Below are 20,615 nucleotides of genomic sequence, written 5' to 3' on the forward strand. Positions count from 1 at the left end.
CTCTTCATAAAGTTTTGTTCAAGTTGTTTACCGCGAGAACTGCATTTTGGGAAACGACTCCCATGATGCAACGGTTTGTAGTTTTCAGATTAGCAAGCTAGCAAAGTAAAGCGAAAGCAGGAAAGAAAGGAGTCGAACTTCAGGAGGTAAGTGGCTCTCGGAAGTCAAAGGCATAAGCTTGTGAAGAAACCCTCACAGTACGTCGTGGGTTCGTTTTCCGCTGCTAGAACCCCAAATATGCAGCGTAATTAGCCCTGTTAGTAAGCTAATGGCTGTTGTGCTGTTGTACTTGGCTTATCAAAGTTAGCTTGTAGGCTGATGTTTAGCTAGCCGTGTTAAATTCAGTTTAAGTTGAGGTCGTTTGCATTAGAACAACGAGAACATCTGTCTGACTTGTGCCTCTTTAAACTGTGAAGCCCAGAGTTTGTAACGTAAAACAGCAGAAGCAGCTCGTGTCCGATAACGGGCGCACGGAAGGAGCTAGCTGGCTAGTTAGCATGTTAAGTAGCGGGAGGAGGAGCGCGATATTTAAAAACAACTGTGGACAATGATAGAGGTCAGTTTGAAGTGTTTACATTTAAATCACCTTGAGACCATAAGCAGTCTCAGAATATAATTATCCTAACTTATGTCTCCAGTGTACGTCCTAACTTGTATTAACAAAAAGGCAACTGGCAATAAACCTCAGCCAGTGCTCATATTGTTTATTGTATGTTTTGTGTCACTCGCTGGACTTCTGCATCAATAAAGGCGTCTTATAAAACTCCAATTAATGATGTCCTTCTCGCTTTTTGAAGTTCATCGCTGTGTAAATTTATTCCGATTATAAACTGCTATTCTGAGTGACTCTGGTCTGACATTGTCTCCATGATAAAACAGGAGGCTTCATATCAAGTGGTTCCGTTTTTGTAATCACTGTATCTACAGCAGCAGAGGAGCTCACTAATCACTTGAGGTTGATTCAGAGCCTCGACAGCTGAGAGGTTGTGATGTTAACAAGCAGCTGAGGGACTCCTCTCAAAGCCACCATGGTTACTAACTGACAACAAAGCCTAATTTTTGCTCTCCAGAAGGACTTTCACTGTACTTGGAGAGAGTGCAGGCTCTCTTTGGCACATTTAACACCAGGTGTTTTTCCTGACAGCCTCGATTTCTTTCTTCGCAGCAAGCACTTCGCTTGGTTTACACAGCTTTGTGGTTTCGCCTTCTCCTGTTTTTGGCTCTTCTCTGTAGAGGTGAGATGACCTCCTCCACCCTCGGCCAGTCGGCCCCTCTGGTCCCAAACCTGGAGCCTGGGATGGGGAAGTCTGCAGCCATGCTGGGGTTGTCTGCTGGACTCGGGGGAGCAGAGATGGAGCTTCAGAAGATGCTCATCGATGAGAGGATGAAGTGTGAAAACCACAGGACCAACTACCAGACGCTAAAGGCTGAACATGCCAGGTACAGGCAAACCCTAAGTTGATAAGAAGTGTTTTTCAGTCCTTGTCATTTGTTGTAGGTTACTTAATGGATATGAATTAACAGGAAATGTAAATCAAATCCTGTAGTGAACACAGGATTAGTAAACTAGCAGTGTGTGTGTGTGTGTGTGTGTAAGGGATATGGGAATAAAATAATCTCTTCATGACCAGCTAAGTAACAACAGCACTGACACAGAGGCCATACCTCAACACAGAAACAGAAAAAAACAATAGAGAGCAAGGACACTGTAATATAAAAGTGCACTCAGGTCTGGTTTTCACCATAAATACTTGAACTCACAATTTGTAATGGCATTTTGATATGTGTGGAAAGCTGTGATTATTACTGTCATTGATAATAATAATAATAATAATAATAATGATAATAATATTTGCAGCCTGCAGGATGAGTTCACGCGGGCGCAGGGTGAACTGAAGCGCCTGCTGACTGACAGACAGACTCAGCAGGAGAAGCTGCAGCTGCTGCTGGCCGAGCTGCGAGGAGAGCTGCTGGACAAAACCAGGGAGCTGGAGGAGCTCCGGCTGCAGGTACGCCTCGCTGAAGAGGAGAGAAAATCTCACACTGCAAAGCTTGTCCTGTTTTTTTTCCCCCTAAATTTTGCACATTTACATTTGGTTAACCAAAGGTTGGCGCTTACGTACACTTACCCAAGCAAAAAGTGACATTTGGGATTGTGAACTGACTTTCTCATTGCAAATGTGTGTTTTGACCAGGTGATGACTCCTCAGCGGTTGGAGCTGCTCAGAGCTCAGGTGCAGCAGGAGATGGAGACTCCAGTCAGAGAGAGGTTCAGCAAGCTGGAGGAGGTCTGACCGTTTACTGTTTTCAACAAAAATAGGGATGGAATAGTACAGAAATTCACACCTTAGTATGTGCCTTTGTTTTGGTTCATTTGGATGTGTTTACCTTGTTAGCATGGTGATAATGTGGTGATTTTTATTTGGTGGAAGACACATCATGAGCGAAATAAGCAGACAGTGGTATGGCGTGGTAATTCCACTATAAAACTGTAATGTACTGGTGACAGTCTCAAAAACATGGATTCACACTTCCAGGGTTTCATATAACAAACCGTACAGGGTGGGACGTTCTGTATCAAGACTCTACTGAAGCATCGGTTTCTGGTTTTAAACATGTCTGACTGAATTACTCCAATATTAAAACATGCTGTTGCGTCGTGCAGAGTTGTAGGTGAGCTTATTTTCATGGAAAAAACCCTCCTAACTATTTAACTGTGATACACTAAAATTAGTTTGTAGGGGTTTGATCAACAACTGGAGAGGAAATGTAAGGCAATCAAATGCAACATACTGCCAATAAGAAAAAAAATGAACAAATATTAGTAATGCTCCATTGTTAGACCTGTTTACTAATGAGTATAAAACAAATGGAAAAAAAAAGCATCAGTGAAAACAAGTGTAACTGGGGAGACTCTACTGCTTAAAAGGCTAAAAAGTGTAACTCATAGATACCAACATGACACTTCCCCAGTTGACTACTTACAATAAGACAGATTTTTTATGTGTTACAGTTTTTCTGTAAGTGTGTGTTTGAGTATGCAGATGCTGCATCTAAAATGTGCCTAAATGTGTCTAAATGCCCTAATTTGTATTTATATCTAGAACAGAAATCTGAATATTGATAAAACCTGCTTCTGAATTTTTGTTTCATCTCGTCAACATATTCAAAGATTTTATCAAAAGGGATTTTGGATAACTCTTTTTTTTTTTTTTTCTTTAATCACTCCATAAGTCAACAGTTGTTGGATGCAGGGCTCCAGACTGCGACCAAGTGCGTATGTTATAATTTCAGCTGGTCGCATTGGTGCGAGTGCAGGATGATCACGAAGCTGTATTAATGTCACTGTAACTGGCACAGACAGATGTTGCGTTAACCACAGTGGTGGACAACAGTACTTTAATAACTTCAATGTACTGCTGTATTTATGCTTAAAAATGCAGTCTTCTCGTGAAAAACGGAGCACATGTAGAAGAAGTCACTCAGTTTCATCTCGGACAAATCTGACATTTGAACGCCCTAGTTTACTCTTTTGAAAGTCATTTTGGTCACACAACTGTTTGAGCAACACCACAGATACCAACAGCAGCTACCACAGCCTGCAGTGTGGGGCGTTCAGGGGACATCGGGAGATTGTAGGGTCTGTCGATGAAAAAATGTTGAGCGCGTCGTTATTTTTGCCGGTGACAAGTTGGGAAGTGCAACCAAATGAGAAAGTTGATTGCATCGGTGTTACAAGTGAAAAAAGTTATTCTGAAGCCCTGGTTGGGCGGAAAGTTTTTTTATCTAACTTCCTGATGGCAGCTTAGATAAGAGCATGGTTGTGTAAAAAAAAGGAGTTTTCTTCTCACCTCAGCATTTCAAGCCTTCAGTGCAAAACGTGTTGCTGCAGCACAGACTCCAGAGCTAACGTTAGCTACCACAGTCCTGCTGCAGGCACACTTTGAGTTTACACTGATCTGTGAAAAATGCCCAGATAAATATAGATGAAACATAAACACATTTGTTGTTTCAGGTCACGTATGTGTCTGTTCACGGATTCAGTCGTCATCCAGAATTTATTTGAACTGAAAAACTTTGCTTATTGTATCAAATATTCGCTATGTGATTAAAATGTGATTGATCAGCCTCTGATTAATTAGATTAACTGTTAAAACTGCGTCCCACCACTAATTTAGATAAAATCATATTTACATTTAACAGTATGAAACCTAACTTATTAACTGCAGTTGTGCGTAACAAAGATGTTCTCAGTGAACAGATGTGGATACACTAATAGATTTCTGATGTATTTCTTTCCTGGAAAAGCTTCACTGATGAAGACGCTGAAGTTGAAGCATTGGAGAAAAATGCTAGAATGCTAGAAGATGTGTTTTTTTCCCCCAAGAAGTTTACTCTTCTAAATTATATCACTCAATGTAATTTGTTGTTCATAATGGCTGCAAATAGCTTCTACTGAAGAACAGCATCACTGCTATTATTCTTTAACACTTGCTCTAAGTTGGCATTACCAGCTGTGTCTATAAGTCCGTAGCAACAGGCAAGAGATTAGCATTGATTGGCCTTTGAAAACCATTTCAGAGTGTGTGCGCTTAAGAGACTGGCAGCTAATTTCCATTTTGTCTGCTTGATTGTTCGTTCACTGCCCCCTCACTGATTAGCAGCTGATGTGTCTACATGTGGTTCTTGCAGGAGACGGAGAAGTACAGGTCTGAATTCAACAAGCTGCGGTACGAGTACACCTTGCTCAAGTCCCAGTTTGATCACCAGAGAGAAGAACAGGCTCGTGTCCTGGAGGAGAGGAGGATCCGCTATGAGGCAGAGGTGGGATGTTTGTATTTTCTTGTTTCGGTTTTCCAAAGTGAATCACTGTCATCAAATTATTTTAATTTGTTGTGATGCACTGACATCTACATTAATGAAAAATTCTTAGATTTCTCGTCTGGAGAAGGACAGGGAGGACCTGGTGGCTCAGTATCAGGGTTCAGACGCACTGCGTGATGGGAAACGGGTGGAGGCTCTGCTGAGAGAGAAAGCTCAGCTCCATCTGCGGCTGAAGGGTCTGGAGGCAGAGGTGGCTGAACTTCGAGCCCAGAAAGAAAACTCTGGTCAGCAGGCCGAGAACGTGCAGCGCATCCAGGTCAGACAGCTGACGGAGTCTCAGGCTGCGGTGAAGTCTCTGGAGGTGAGACACCAGCTGACCAGTTGTCATGTGTGCATGTCGCTGGAGTTCAAAATGCACCAAAATCATCTGCTTCATCTTATTCTTGCTGCAGCAAACTTACAAACAAGATTATTAAATCTCATCTTGCGTTATGATTTTACTATAAATTTTATTTTTCCATTGATTGATGGATGTGATTGGCTGCTGGTGTGACAGGCGGAGCGTCAGTCGTTGCGTCTGCAGCTGGAGCGGATGGAGAGCGAGCTTCATCTAAGCCACGAGCAGAACAGCCAGCTCACCGGGCAACTGCACAAAGCTGAGAGAGAAGTCAACTCCCTCACCTGTCAGGTAAACTGCTCTGTGACCTTTGACCCTGACCTCTGACTGTGTGTTCAGGCACGACGCAAAGAGAATTATATACTAATCCAGCTGGAAAGCGAGAAAGACTGGAGAAAAATAACACAACTAGAGCTCCCATCTCTTGCTAGCGTGCAGCTAATGCCCATACATTTCCCAAATTGGGCAGCATAATCTGGCAGCCAAATTTTTTTGAATAACTTTCTTACTGACACCATCCCAATATGTTAACTGATTGTGACAGGACCTAACTGAACACTGTCTGGGCTTCAGAGCCACAATAAGTGTGACGGTTGTGATGAAGCGAAATTCAAACCCTCTCTTCAGGTTTCATGTTCATTCATGTTTGTAGGTTTTATAGATGTTCACAGATGTAGTTTTGTTTACTACACATGTGGTTTGATGCTTGACAAAAAGATAAAAACGCTGTTTAATGGTGTTTTTCTGGTTTACAGATTGAAAGCTTGAAGCATTCACACAAGCTGGAGACGGCCAGCGTCAAACTGGAGTGTGCTCGCTCTAAAGGGGAGGTGGAGAGAGAGAGAGACACACTGCAGGGCCAGATGGACGGTATGGACACACACACACACACACACACACACACACACACATATATATGTATATGTAGCTGTCTTTGTGAGGAAATTTGATTTCCGTCATAAATTCCTTGGCACATTAACCTTCACAACTAAATGTCTGACCCTAATGCCGGCTCAGACTACAGGAGCTTCAAGCTGATTTATTTTGGTTTCACCCCTGCTGACAAACGGTGGGAAAATCTGGTTAAATCTGGTCTGGGACTTTGATCTGACCCAGTGTTCAGGCCAGATTGGGTAATAATAGGGATTTACAGATCCAGTCTGAAGCTTTGTGAACTGCTCATGGACTTATCGAGGCCACGCCGATAAAATCCAGCATGTTTGATATGAGGAGTTAAAATCTGAATGGTCACGATTATCACTGTAGCGCCTCGAGCAGTGGACGTTCTTGCCAAGCAAAGATAAATATTCTACTCCTTCAGGCTAACGTTAGCTACAGATGCTACAACTGTTACAAATCCTACTTCCATTTCTCATTGAAGAATAGACAAACTGTGTTGACTGTTCCTTCCAAACTTGTTCAGCCTTCTGTAATATTACCATAACAGCAAGTTGTTGCACCACAGTCGCTATTTTGTTCACACTAGCGATGGTGCGCTGCTTACTGACTGACTGCTTCCTCTGGCCAACAGTCTGAATGATTTCCTGCAGTGTGATGCACCATTGTTTCCCAGTCTTCTGATGTGTGCTTATCTGAGATTAGAGAAGAATATCTGTAAAGTTTCTCTGCAAACCAATTCAGAAATCGTTAGGATTGTAAAGCTCCTGAAGTGTTAGCCCAACATAAACCCAATTCGAACTTTATAATTAAAACCAAATCTTTAACCTCAAACAGGCCTCTGAAGAGGTCGGAAAAAGTGAGGACTGGCCACAGTGTCCTCACTCTGATGGACTCAAAGATATCTGAACAAGTACACACACATCGTGCTCATCTGTCTGTGTAGTTAAAAACAGACAACATTTTAATGTATTTAGTCCTTAATGTCATCCATCTCGCCTCTCACATTTATCTTGTTCCTCACTAAAGACCAGTCTAAGAAAGGCCAGAAATAAACGCCAGAAATGTGCAAGAAAGCTGTTCACAGCTTTGCCCCACTTGGCTCTATGTAACTAGTATATAGCTGAAAGACTGCAGCGACAGGTTCTGTTCTGAACTTTATTTTGGAAAATCATGAACATAAAAAAAATCCCTCACTGATCCAGGATACCTGAAACATTTACAGTGTGTATCAGCCTCAGATTTCTCACATGAACGTGTCGGTCTCAGGTCTGCAGGCAGACGTGGAGGTGCTAAAGGCAGCAGTGGAGCGACACAAAGAGGTTGTGGTGGAAAAGGAGCGGGAGATGGTCAGGAAGGTGCAGTCTGCTCGGGAGGAGGAGTTCCGCAAAACAGCAACGTTGCATGAGGAAAAGTGAGAATCGCCTCTATGTTTTATTTTACTCACTGATATCAGTCTTCTGATGTTTTGTCTCCGATTGAAAAATAGCCATAATCCATTGAAAAGATGCAGAAGCTGTTCTCAATCAATCACTGATGTTAAACATTCTGCTAAAGTGCTTTAAAGTGCTAGTAAAATAATTTATGCATTATTGGTACAAAATGTCAGAGAGAAGTACTTCTTTGCTGGTATTCAATTTTCTGCTAGTGTCCACTTTATTTTAAAGCATTTTCTGTGGCTAGGTTGGAGTTGGAGAACCGTCTTGCAGCACTGGAACAGCAGAAGGCGCTGCAGGACGCTTCAGAGCACGCCCAGAAGGAGGAGTGGGAGGAGCGTCTCCGCAGCGCCCAGCAAGGCGAGGAGTCGACCCGCAGAGAACTACAGAACCTGAGGTCAGCTTTGTGTTGAATGTTGCAAAGCTGTGGTGTCATCTGAGCTCTTTATCTGCAGTTAAATGAAACTAACTACAGTGCCCATAGAAGCCACAGTAAATGTGTTGAAACTAATTTGGAACCAGAGTGTGTGAGATGATGCCACCACTCTGTGTTTGGCTCCGTTGCCCCAGTTCCTGTTCACATTTTGTGGTCAGCTACTCAGATAAATGTGTGTTGTGGAGGACTTTTAAAATATTTTATACGAGCACAGTGAGTGTCTCCATTTGTGCAAGATCAATTGAGAGAAATGGAGCTTTTCTAAATGTTGGCATATTAGTAAATGTTTGATATCTCTTAGAACTAAAATACAGCAGCAGAGCTCACAGCTTGAAGAGCTTCAGAGACAGAAAGCAGAAATTGCAGACTTACAGCAGGTAAGTCAACAAAACATTTAAGTGTTATTTAGAGAAAAAACAAAGACGCCTGAAGTAATTGTGATTATTGTTTGACATAACAGCAAAACCAGGAACTTGGAGTCCAGCTGGGGACGCTGTCACACTCTGAAAGCGACCTGATGGAAGCAAACCAGCGACTGAGAGAAACACTGGACAGAGTGAGGGAGGAGCTGAGGACAGCCAGAGGCCAGGCAGAGAAGAGCCAACACGAGGCAGAGAGGTACATCCACAGTGTGCATGTCTAAAAATACAACACGTTCCATTTGTTAAAACCACTCCTTTCACTTCTCTCTGTTGTTCCTCTTCCAGGTTGGTGGAGGAACGTCGGGTTGACTGGCTGGAGGAGAAACACAAGCTGCAGGAGCGAGAGGCCGAGCTTCAGCAGAAATACTCTCAGGTCAAAGAGAAGCTGCAGAGGGCAGCAGTGGCCCAGAAGAAGGTACTGCTCCTCCTTCACTTGCTGTTATTTCAACAGGTTGGAGTTTAGCAACATGTTAGCTCGTCAGAGGTCTTTAGATGCGTTTACACACAGATTTCATTTGTGCTACGTGCTTTCTTCTGAATGTGTCATGGCCGTGTTTACGAGAAGTCTTTATGACCCATTACTGCTCATTTCCACATTTTTTATCTCATGTGTACACGCAGCTTTGACATCATAACTCCCAACGAGTATTGAAAGGCTTGATTACTTGTGGAAGCTGCAGATAATGTGTTTGTTGGTTTAGAGAAAAACACTGACAGAGAACAAAGAGAAGAGGCTGCAGGACAAGATCCAGTTGCTGGAGGCCAAAATCGAGGAGCTGGAGCTGGAAGCTGCTGCAGCAAAAAAGTAAACGTCATCTGTCTTTATCTCATAAATGAAAGAAGCCTGGCATGAACTGCTGTCATTGGTCAAAGCAACTTTTTTCAGAGAGACTCTTAACTGTTGGCTGATTAAGTTAGTTTTTTTTGTCCCAATTATATCAGTATATGTATCAGCCACACAGGCACTGTTAAACATTAGGAAACTACAATGAACACCTGCCTAGCAGCTGTGGTGTACGATGGTCTAATTTCAAACACCTTGTTTCCTTTGTCCAGGCGTTCATCTTTCACAGACGAACAAGCTCAACTCAACAGACGCTTGAAGGAGCTGCAGCGACGACACAACGAGTTTCGACGCCTCCTGTTAGGCAGCCAGGGTCCCTTCAGCGCAGCTCCCGCGTTCCTGACTTCGTCATCCGCCCCCTTCCTCTTCCTCGGGTCTGAGGGACAGTTCTCCAGCAACCCAGTGAGTGTCGCAGCAAACAGATATTTGAGTGACAAGTACTGTAATTATGCAGGAAGAAACGTTTTGTCAAAGCACACTGACTAATTTGCAGCAGCAGCAAATGGGCCAAGTGCAAGTTAAGTTGGGAGGAAATGGAACCTCTCCTCAAACACACAAAACCCACAGCTGAATGCAGTGAGTTCACACGTCTATGTGGGTTTGTTAAAGGGCATTCCTTAAAATGTCAAATCACTAACTGAGGTATAAGATGTGTTGGGCACTGTGCAGAGCATTTGAAGCCACAAGTCAACTGTATGAGCACTCAAATGAAAATTCTGATCATGTGCTGATGGTGAATCAAGGTGTGAAATCACAAAGCGATGGGTTTGATACAAGCAGAGAGAACAGTCAAACCAAAGGGGCTTTTTTTTTTTAGCCAAGTGGGACTAAACACAGGAAACAGTTTGCATGTGTGAAAGTAAATCCATTCTGTAGCAACACAAGTCTCTATTGTGGCTGAATGTGCACGTGAGTAAGACAGGAGTAGAGGCCTGGGTTCATGGGGGTTTGAACATTTCCTTACTTTTTCCCCTCGTCCCTGTTCTGTAGGAGGAGCAGCCTCAGGGAGAATTCTCTCTGCTGCGTCGGAGGCTGGAGAACCTGGAAAGCGCCCAGCAGCAGCAGCTGGAGGAACTGGGATCTCTGGTTCAGAGGGATCGGGAGGCCACACCTCAGCCTGACCTCTGACCCCCATCCTACACCCCACTGGACTCGCAATACAATTACAGAGGGAGGTGGTGTCCCGTTTCCAAATCAAGGACATCAACAGTGTTTTATAAAACTAGAAACATTATTTATTGGCATATTTCCACAAAAACGGAGAGATGAGAACGGATTGTTTTCCACCACAGTTTACATGTCTCTTAATGTTGTGATGCCTTGGCACCTTTTAAAAAAAAAATTAATTGTGACAACCTCAGGGTTTGATTTTGTATTGAGACGCTTGTTTACATTTGCTCTTAAGCCATTCTGTAAAAAGAAAAAAAAAAAGCATTTATATGGAGGAGTTAATAAAAACATACTACAGACTATAAATTGTCTGTTGAAACAATAACTTACAGATGATCCTTTTTTGACTTTGTCCATTTGGGAGGTTGAGTCGTGATCATAACATTATCATTTAAGATCAAAACTGATTAAGGTCATAGGGTTGTTTTTCATGGTGCAACTGCCATGCAAGTCCATCAGACACAAAACTGCTTTCAAAGGAAGTGTCCTGTTATGCAAGCTACAGCCAGCTGATATGTGTCTCACTTGGTATCTTTGAGTCCTGTGAAGTTTTGGCATTAAAATAGATTTAAAGTTTCCAGCAGACTTCTTATTACGTCAGGGCGGAAAACCCAGAGAAGGCATTTTATTGTTAGACACAAAACTCCCCACTGACTAATGACATTAGCAACATGGTTAGCAGCTCCTTTGAGCTCCTCCAGCTTAGTTTAACTCAGTACCTCATCTCCATGGTAACAGCAGGAGATGATAGACACTGGCCAGAAGTCTTGTCAGTCCTCCTCATGACAGTTTTGTTAGCGGTTTCCTCTCGCCGTGCCATTCACATGAGTGAAAGTTCAGATGGCTCAGTCCCACGAGCAGCTTTTCAGTCCGTCAAACGAGTCTTTAACATGCTGTAGTTGCTCCGTCAGCTCAGCAGGGGCTCCGTTCTGGTCCAGCTTCTCTTTGATCTGTAAGAAAAGTATCCGAAAGAGGCAATTGTAACGCATTTTCAGGTACGTTAAATTTGAAAACCAAAGCTTTCTGGAATCTAGTCAAGATTGTGTCAGTGGGTTGAGATATCTTCCAGACACTTTTCCATTTAATGTGTCCTGAAAAGGCGCATTTAAGCCTAAACAAAAGACACGGGAGCACATTTCAAAGGCAGGCAGCTTAATAAGCCTTTTACTACGGAGCCCCTCCTCCCCCCAAGGGTCACAGCAGGAATATTTAGATTTGTGTTTGCTTGCATTTTACTTTACTCCTTATTAATAGTTGGTTTGTTGGTGCAGTTTAGGGAAACGCTGCAGAAACTACATAAAGTACAGACGATGTGATACTTGGTGTATTTATTGCTCATTTCTCATCTTAAATGGCTGATCTCAGACGATGTCCGGCTGCAGCCACAGTGTCTGGCTGCGATGATGAAGCTGCTGCGTTGTTTTTAACCTTAACAATCCCTCCAGCCACAGTGACAGCTGTCATGTCAGGGCTGCAGTCAAACACTGCGTGTCAGCAGCAGTAAACCAGACCCTCTAGTTTTCTTTCTTGATGCAGAAGTGCAGACTTGTATCTAAGCAACCAGAGCTGAGGATGCTTGTGGTCCCGACCAGCTTCTACTGTACTGAGTTGCATCTTTCACAGCTGTGGCCACAGACAGAGTCAGTGCACTCTTGCTTTTAATGGTTGTAATGCTAATGATGCTGACTACGTGCAGCGGTTGTGTTTGTGCAGTGATAGTTTTGCTGGCGAGGGGGCTGTATTAAAGTTACTGTAATCAATAACTTCTAAAGAAATAGACACATCCATTGCACCGTAGATTGAAGCACAGCAGCAGCCAAGTCCAAACGGCAACAATAAAACATCCAACCACAAGAGACAGACCTTTAAAACAAATAATGAGCGATAAAGACATCACGTACAGTGTGTCACGTACTCTCCCTTCCATAGCGTATACTGTGCGTCTCTATGCTGGCAGTGTACCATTACTGGACAGGGCTATCACACCAGCAAATATGAAAAACACATGCAGTAACACAACAGTAGGAGAGTGTGAGGCTCCATATTTTGCTGTGGTACTGCACAAAACAACTGTCAGGATTCTTATAACGCCACTTCTTCATATCGTCTGTCTGGGAATTCTCTGTCAAGGTGGCACCAACTCCATGTAGCTCTTATTTAAAAAAAAAAAAACAACAACTTTGCGGTGTTGAGTTATGAAAAATTGTCACACTGCACCCAAGAACAGGAAACAACAGCCCGATAAACAGCAGAGGGAACTCAGGTTCGAACACATTTCCTCTGCAGCTCATGTGACTGCCGGTTTCACAACCGAAGTCACTGCTGCTGTCAGTAAGATTCAACTGATTCCAGGAATAAAGCCAATCAGATGTGGATAAGTGAGGAATCAGGCGTGATATCTGGAGGGCAGAAACCTGCAGTACATTTCTAACATCTTATCACAATCTGTCCTTTTGATTTTATCGATGTAATAAGAAGGTGACACTAAATTTTTAGCTCTTCTGTATTCGGCTGCTCACACTAAAGGTTCCTCAATTTAGTTTTGTCGTCATCCACTCATGACTCAGACCTGATGATTTGTAATCATTGTGGCAAAGAAAAAAAAAAAAAACCCTCCGGGTTGCTATTTTCTCCCAGATTCCATTCAGGGTCATGTTTTTTTTTTTTTTTTTCAATGACTAGATCTGATCCAGAAATCATACAACTGTAATGTCGAGATCAAAGCTGGAAGTAGTCTCTGTTCACTTCAGACAGCTGTCAGTCTGTCACCTACAGCTGACTACTGAGGAGCATCAGCATGAACACACACACACACAAAAGATTATGTAAACAGCAAAAGATCTCGAACATCACGAGTTATTTGTATCATCTAAGAGTTTCAGTCTCAGGAACATCCATTGTGTTTGTGAACAACCCAAACCCAGCAGCACCACGAAGGCAAAAAGAGGACGTGTGTTTAGTAGACTGACCTCTGTGAAGTACTGCTGTATGAATTTATAGAGTTCTTTGAGGGCTGCAGCTTCATTGAACTCATTTTCATGTTTCTGAAAGAAAAACAAACATCCATTCACTACTGGATTACCCAGTGGCATTCATCTTTTCTTTTTTCTTTTTAGATTTTTTGCTAAAATGAACTTACCTTTGACTCCTGCTGTAGGAAGTCCTTGAATTCTGTGTCTGTCATCGGCGACTGCTCTCTGATCTGTCTGTAGTACGTCTTCACTTCAAGTTTAAACTGAGGAATGTCTTTGGCATAGAGGAGCTTGTTGGTCGGTGCGTGCTGGAACACAGGAATAATATTCAAGGTGTTTTATGAACTTTTATGCATTCTTGGTTGCAGATCTTCTGCGTGCAGATGCATGATTTTGTTTTCATACTATCCACCCTCTGAACCCTCGAGTAGTTTCTGGGTGTTTTTTGCACATTTTTACTCACGGTGGGCTCATTTTTCACTGCAATATAAAATGCAAATTAAAATTGTGCACCATCGTAGAAACTGACAGAGCTCATGAATGTTTTTTTTTTTGCAGTAAGGCAAAGTTGAATGTCAGAAATGATAGATAATAAAAACGGAATTTCTGCCATTATTTCACAAAAATAGAAACAACCTAAAATCAACTCGTCTCACGTTTGCCGAATTTTTAGTTTTTTTAAATGCTGTTGTAGGTGCACACAGTAAGGGAAATCTTAAATGAGATATGTTGGATAAAGTCATGATCATTAGCTTAGATGTTAAGTTTTCTGATAGAACGACGCGTCACACATGATTAATTCAAGGACTGTTGGAAAGTTTATGACCCAATCTGACAATTATAAATGATGTAATTTGGATGATTTAAAATAAAAAACAATAGCAAGCGGGCTGCAGGGTGGTGCAGTTGGTAGCACTGTTGCCTCGCAGCAAGATGGTTGCCGGTTCGCGTCCCGGTGGGGACACTGCAATCTTTCTGCATGTTCTCCCCCGTGCAGCGTGGGTTCTCTCCGGGTTCTCCGGCTTCCTCCCACACAGTCCAAAAACATGTTGAGGTTAATTGGTGATTCTAAATTGTCCGTAGGTGTGAATGTGAGTGTGCTTGGTTGTCTGTCTCTAAGTGTAGCCCTGTGATAGACTGGTTACCTGTCCAGGTGAACCTGCCTTCACCCTGAGTCAGCTGGGATAGACTCCAGCCCCCCATGACCCTAGTGAGGATTAAGCGGTGTATAGATAATGGATGGATGGATGGACAATAACAAGCTTTTGAAGTGGGTTTTGGGGTTTAGAGGGCTATCCACCACTGACTACATCTCTGCCTACTGCCTCAACTATAAAAGGAAAATTGCACTTCCTCATCTTCTTCCTGTAACAGTACATTATCGGTACTATATTATACTGTACCTTCCCCAGCTGGATCTCACTAAGAGAAAAGCAGTCCATGAAGGCCTGAGCGATGACAGACAGGCAGCCGTCCAAATGCGGAGTCTTCTCCATGTCAAAAACAAACTGAGGGTTTTTCAGGATGTTCACCCAGAAGCGCAACGGCAAGCTGGTGACGAGAGGACAGTCACAGAGGAAGAAGAACGGCTTAAGATTCTCACATCAGCAGACTTGACTCAAGGTTAAACACGCCACTGCTCTTGCATTGGTATTGAAATTCACGGTGAAGGTTTTCACACAGCTTTCGATCGCCCAGATGTACCTGTTGGTCTTCCAGATGTGCAGGACGTCCGGGTCGGTGATCTTCATGTTGTCTGCTTGAGTGTCCAAGAAGTCGAAGAAGTATTTGACAGCATGTGGAGCTTTGTTTTGCAGCATCCCCCAGATGGACCTGAAAAGGTTCTCCACAAATGAATGCACCGCCACCTGAAAGAGAGGAAGAACAAGCTCGTTATTTTCTGCAAAGAGGTGCAAAAAAGATCCTTTAAAGGTTCCATGTTGGGTCTGTTTCCAGCAAATTAGCCCCAGAATGAGTCTTTCAGCTTTTCAGAAAAATAGTTGAGTGTATGCTCGCTGACCCAGATATAAATGAGTGCATCACTTTTAACTTTCTCTGAGTGATTATTTTACACGGAAATATTACCAAAATAACAGCACAGTTGTTTTTGTTGTTGTTTTTTACATATTAGCATGTGGTGAGTTTGTCAGACAATAAAGCGGTTATAAAATCATGTAGTGGTTTCGTGGTGCAGACGCTGAAGGGACGGCTGGTTAACATGTTGTGGTGACGGGCTGCGTGTCAGTCGCTAATTCATACTTGTTCCGTTGTCTGACAACAGAAACAGAAATACATGTAGCTGAGAACAGCTTTAACAGGAAATTCAACTGCGTTCAAATGCAGCATGTGTGAGCACAGAGAGAAGTCTTGTTTCAAATGGCTCCTACAGTTGCCACCATCTCTGAATGTCCCTCAGCGTTACAGCTTCCACAGAGCTCGGACCAGTGGGCATACCATCAAAGCTAATGGTAATGCTAGCCACATTAGCGTATGATGTACTAACGCTATGGATTTTCCTATTGTTGTGGGGACATTGCCATCAATAATAAAAGCACTCCATTGGATGTTCAGTTTCTCAGATGCTGGGAGTGCATGGAGACTCTTGTGTTCACTCTAGTGAGCAACAGCAGAACATTTTGCTTGTGGTTGAGACATTTTAGAGTTCAGAGCAGCTCGAGAAAGTACATAAACCTGGTGGACGTGGAGGCAGTGGCCCTTCCTGAGCAGCTCACTGGAAAGCAGTGAGGAGAGAAGATTACAAGAAGTTAGAACAAAACAGCTACTGGATCCTCAGTAGCATCCCTACTGGCTTGTAAAGCTGGGAGGCGAGTAGTGTGGGGGCTTCAGAAAATGCAAGTAAGCATCTTCACATCTTAACAGCTTCTACTTTATACCCAAAATTTAGTTGGTTTGGTGGATTTTCACCACGTGGGACGTTACAAACGGAATGTCGTCCCGTCAGGAAGGACGACGGTACAATACAGTACACGCCCCGATTCTCACCAGAACTCGTGATTCATTTCCTGCCTAAGAAAGGGAAGATCAAAGTGCCTTTTGCTCTTTTTTTAAAACCTGAAAACAGAAAGTGCTTTACATTCTGTAAATGACAGTAAGAAGCATCAAACAGAGCGCTTCTATTTACATCATTACCACCACCACTGCTGCTGCTGCTGCTGCTGCTGCTGCTGACAAAAATACCCCAGTGACAGACTCTGGTATCAGTTCTGCTACTGCTGGTGTTGGTTTAAGCAAAATGAGGACAGTGACTGCTTCCTCTTGCCTTGGTGGAGAGCAGCTTGGTGAGGTGCACTTCCTTCAGTTTTAACTTCTTCCTCTCCGGGTTCTTTCTTTGGTCCTCCTCTACATCTGGATCAATCTACAATCAGGACACCAATCAAATCAGAACTTGGAAGTGTAGTGATTCGATAATTGCAGACATTAAACACAAGCTCTCTTACCAAATGGAAGTATTTTCCGGAAAAGTTCTCGTCATCTAGAGGCAAAAATGAAGAGGAATCAGCAGTAATAAACAGAAATGTTTTGCACTTATTATGGGCGTGTCATGTGAGTTTAGCCTGCTGTAAGAACTTTGCCCATCAAGGGAACAATATCAGCCAGAGTGTAAGTAGTCCAACAACAGGAAGAATAATGTTGGTAATGTGGTGGAAAGTGGAGATCTACTTGTGTTGCACTTTACAGCTGGGATGCTAGCCAGTCTGCCACATTTTGTGTCACACCCATTTGATAAGCCCATAAGCGATGCTCACACTGAACACTCAGTCACATTGCAGCCAGCACAATCAACACATCAGGCTCAATCTCTGCAGACTCGTCAGCACACGGAACAGGCTCATGTGGCATCATGGGACTTCTGCAGAGAGCTTGATTCCATGATGGAGCACGGGGACGAGAGGATCATCGAACAAAGACGCTCGTTACGTGGGATGTCAGACATGATTGTTCCACACTAATGCCGCATTCTCCACCGAGCTGGTTCCATTTACTGATAAAAGACTGAAATATGATACAAAGCTGAGACAGAAGACAGCCTTGAGGATATGTGACCAACCTCGATTGGTCACATATTGCTCTCAAGGCCAAGAATGAACTTCTTTGCTCAACATTTTTGCAGTTTTGCTTCCCAGCTCTCACCCTTCAGACTTCCCTGTGGACTCAGAGGAGGCTGGTTTTTCCTAGAAAGCATCTTGATTGTCGCGCCATCATCAACCTGCAGAAGAACAAACGAATTAGATAAATTTTACATTCATTTCAAAATGTAGCTGCACCGACTGCTACGGATCTGAGGAGCCCTGCGTTTCACAACTGGTTATGCAAAGGTCATGAAATAAAATTGACATTTAGATCATTGAGGCGTCCAGTTTCAGGTTTTTTTTTATATTTTATTTTGGTTTCTGTTTATGTAAGAGGAAACCACAATCAACTGTGACATCTAACCGATAAGTGAGTTTATACCGGTGACCCGGCTGTTGCTATAACACAACAACAAAAACAGTCAACTTTACATGACATTTGCTTTGTTCTACTCATTCATCTCGACAGTTACACTTGTGCACAGCTTCCAGCTCAATTAAAAATTTCTAACAAAGTTTTTTTAAGTTGTGATCTGGCTTTGTAATTTGGCTAACAAAGTCCAGGTCACCATGCTGTGATACAATTCACATAGGAGTGTTTTTTTTTTCCCAGTCAGCGATGGTGCTGATGGATGATAGACGTTGTACAAAAGACTCTATGATCACATTATGAAGCCATTACAAACCACTTGTCCTCCACGAGGCTTTTTTTTCTCTCTGTGTAAAAATCCTCTGCTCCTATTAGATGTAATGAAAAAATTGAGACAAAAGCTTCCCATTTCCTCTCACTGACACGCCGTCGTCCGTCGCAACCAGTTCAAAATGTAATCCTGCTGTTGTCTAACATGCAAGGCAAAAGATAACAGAACATCTCAAAGTGAAAGTAAGAATTTGAGGAAATGGGCTTTTAGCACAGAAGTAGCTGAAGTGACATCTATCACACTTCTTTTTTTTTTTTATTTTTAAATTACTTCTTGCTTCTAAACGATGCAGCCTTTTCCTTTAACATTAACGCTGCTGGTGTTATAAATATTAAGGGAAGCATTTGGTTTGTCTTTCACATTTTAAAGTTTTTGTCAAACCAATAATGAACATGTCATAAACTCCAGAAAGAGACCTGTAAACACACTGACAGTGGAAGGAGGACGTCTGGCTAACTGATCTCTGCCCACTGGCACCGATGCCTCCCCACCCTCAAGCTGAGTAAGACTGTGAACGCTGCAGTTGGCAAAATGCGCAGTTGCAGTGGGTGTATGTCAGTTTCTGTTCTCTTATACATGCACCAATCAACACACCACCTTAACAGTTTCTGCAGGATGTTGTTTTTTTTTTTAACAGCTTTTTTTTTACCCTACAGTTAATTACCTTGTAGTGCTTCAGCGTGTTGAGCATCGTCACCTCCCCAATAACCTCAGAGCTTGCGTCCACTTCCTCCATGTGAATAAATGACCCGTCCTTTTCATACTCTAATGGGAAAAGGGAAAGAAGTTAATGGCACGAAAAGGCTTTCCGTGATGTTAAAGAGGAATTTATGAGTATCAAATGTTGCATCTATTAGTTAATTTTAGGGCTTAATTGTTAAACACACTAAGCAAAATGAGAAAAAAAACCTGTCGGCAGCAGTGAAAGGTCTGTTTTCTTTAAAATAAATGACACCGGAGAGTGTAAAAACAAAGAATCATCGGATATTTCAACCTCCCGACCATCCTTGAAGCCAAATCAAAGGTCAAACTTATAATATTTAATAAAAATCACCTTATTCTAGATGTCTCATTTCAAAAATTGCAGAAAATAAACAGTTTGCCTTAGATGCTGCAATAAACTTAAAGTTAAATGCTACCCAGAGCAACAGAGATGGACTCAGCTGTGTCTTGTGACAAACACTCAGTGAGGATTCGATTGAACTGCAGGCAGTGGTTACACAGATAGTAGATAGGTATAGAAACAAAACAGAGAAACTGACCAATAAAATAAAAGCAGCATGACCTCAAACACAGTATAAAGTGGAGCAAGTTGTCATCAAGTTGTTGGAAGCCACATTCAGCATGATGAAACATGTGTGCAGGATGAAAAACACTGAGGTTGTGAAACTGTCCCTAGTATCATGTCTATAGTCTGTAGAGACACCATTTCTGTCTCGGTGTTGGTAACTCCTGGGGGCACTTGTACAAAATGTTGTATTTGTTGATTCCGTTTTTTCATTTTTTTTGGCAAAATCAACAATGAAATTTTTAATTTTTTTAAAAGGAAATCATTTATGGTGTTATGATTTGCTTTACTGCACAAAAGACATTTGTCAGTCCCCTCTACTTCCAGTCATGGCTGTGCTGTTTCCATAGAGATGCAGGACTTGATGCTGCAGTGACAAATGACTCCACAGTGAGTAAACATGTAACAGGGGCAAAGAAACGTCCAGAAACTACTCGGGTCTCAGAGGGTGAAAGAACAAAGCTGATGCAATTTTCTAGTTTTCTTTTTGTCAGCAATTAATCAGCTTCTCTTCCTGTTCTGTGGCACTGAAGCACAACATTTCTACACGAGATAGGAATCTTAGAATGACTCACAATGATACGGTTCAGTGGGACTGATTTATAAACCACAGTGCACATGTTCATCCTCGTAAACAAACTGAACTAATTTGTGGACAACAATACAGCTCTGTGCTCACAGCAGCTGAAGACACATGAGAGAAGACATGCTACTATCGCTTTGTATGTGGAACCAGCTATAAAAACTCTTAGCAATGATCAAAGTGAACAGACTAAATAAACTCGTCCGTTACTGACCGATAGAAACGTCCCCGAGGGTGGTGCTGAAGGGGAAGCCAAACTTGGCCTTGAAGGTGGACAGGATTTTCTCTTTGACCTGCTCCACGGTGTCACAGCTGAGAGCGCTGACCTCCAGGGGCTCGCTGACGCCTCCATCGCTGTCCACTGCGAACAGCGCCTTCAGCTTCTGTCCACAGCACAGAGACACACAGTCAGTAAGCCACTGCAACTCCTAATTAACAGCAAGAATGATGCATCGGTCAGAATTAAAGCCACCTTTCAGTTTGTGTCCCATGTTTCGACATTCTTTCAGTCATGAGCTTCGTCTGTACTGTGAACTATGAACTCTTTCTATACA

The 20,615-nt window shown here is 42.7% G+C and overlaps 2 protein-coding genes across 2 annotated transcripts in view; one reads left to right on the forward strand and one right to left on the reverse strand.

The window, feature by feature from the left end:
• The first annotated feature begins 12 nt into the window (after positions 1–12).
• cep83 (centrosomal protein 83) lies at positions 13–10,675 on the forward strand. Its single transcript, XM_008297952.1, has 16 exons — positions 13–146; positions 1,234–1,440; positions 1,859–2,009; positions 2,196–2,288; positions 4,693–4,824; positions 4,934–5,185; positions 5,381–5,512; positions 5,977–6,091; positions 7,388–7,532; positions 7,802–7,951; positions 8,292–8,367; positions 8,451–8,608; positions 8,698–8,827; positions 9,114–9,217; positions 9,469–9,658; positions 10,247–10,675. Exons 2-16 carry the CDS (start codon positions 1,241–1,243, stop codon positions 10,382–10,384), a joined length of 2,166 nt encoding a protein of 721 aa, XP_008296174.1. The 5' UTR covers positions 13–146; positions 1,234–1,240; the 3' UTR covers positions 10,385–10,675.
• plxnc1 (plexin C1) overlaps positions 10,469–20,615 on the reverse strand; it is a 35,669-nt gene continuing 25,522 nt past the window's right edge. Inside the window, exons 20-29 of the mRNA XM_008297956.1 lie at positions 20,276–20,444; positions 18,855–18,955; positions 17,551–17,626; positions 16,857–16,891; positions 16,679–16,774; positions 15,103–15,266; positions 14,802–14,949; positions 13,566–13,706; positions 13,396–13,470; positions 10,469–11,376 (exon numbers count right to left, since the gene is read on the reverse strand). Of these exons, the coding sequence (XP_008296178.1) occupies positions 11,272–11,376; positions 13,396–13,470; positions 13,566–13,706; positions 14,802–14,949; positions 15,103–15,266; positions 16,679–16,774; positions 16,857–16,891; positions 17,551–17,626; positions 18,855–18,955; positions 20,276–20,444 (1,110 nt within the window). The 3' untranslated portion in view covers positions 10,469–11,271. The remainder of the gene's footprint in view (positions 11,377–13,395; positions 13,471–13,565; positions 13,707–14,801; positions 14,950–15,102; positions 15,267–16,678; positions 16,775–16,856; positions 16,892–17,550; positions 17,627–18,854; positions 18,956–20,275; positions 20,445–20,615) is intronic.

The sequence above is a fragment of the Stegastes partitus genome, unplaced genomic scaffold, assembly GCF_000690725.1.
Source record: "Stegastes partitus isolate 25-593 unplaced genomic scaffold, Stegastes_partitus-1.0.2 Scaffold1261, whole genome shotgun sequence".
Classification (NCBI taxonomy): Eukaryota; Metazoa; Chordata; class Actinopteri; family Pomacentridae; genus Stegastes; species Stegastes partitus.

Coding starts and splice junctions, on each gene's coding strand:
- cep83 (XM_008297952.1), top strand. CDS start 1,241: ATGACCTCCTCCACCCTCGGCCAGTCGGCCCCTCTGGTCCCAAACCTG. Junction 5,513..5,976: donor TCAACTCCCTCACCTGTCAG/GTAAACTGCTCT, acceptor TCTGGTTTACAG/ATTGAAAGCTTGAAGCATTC. Junction 8,609..8,697: donor AGCCAACACGAGGCAGAGAG/GTACATCCACAG, acceptor TTCCTCTTCCAG/GTTGGTGGAGGAACGTCGGG.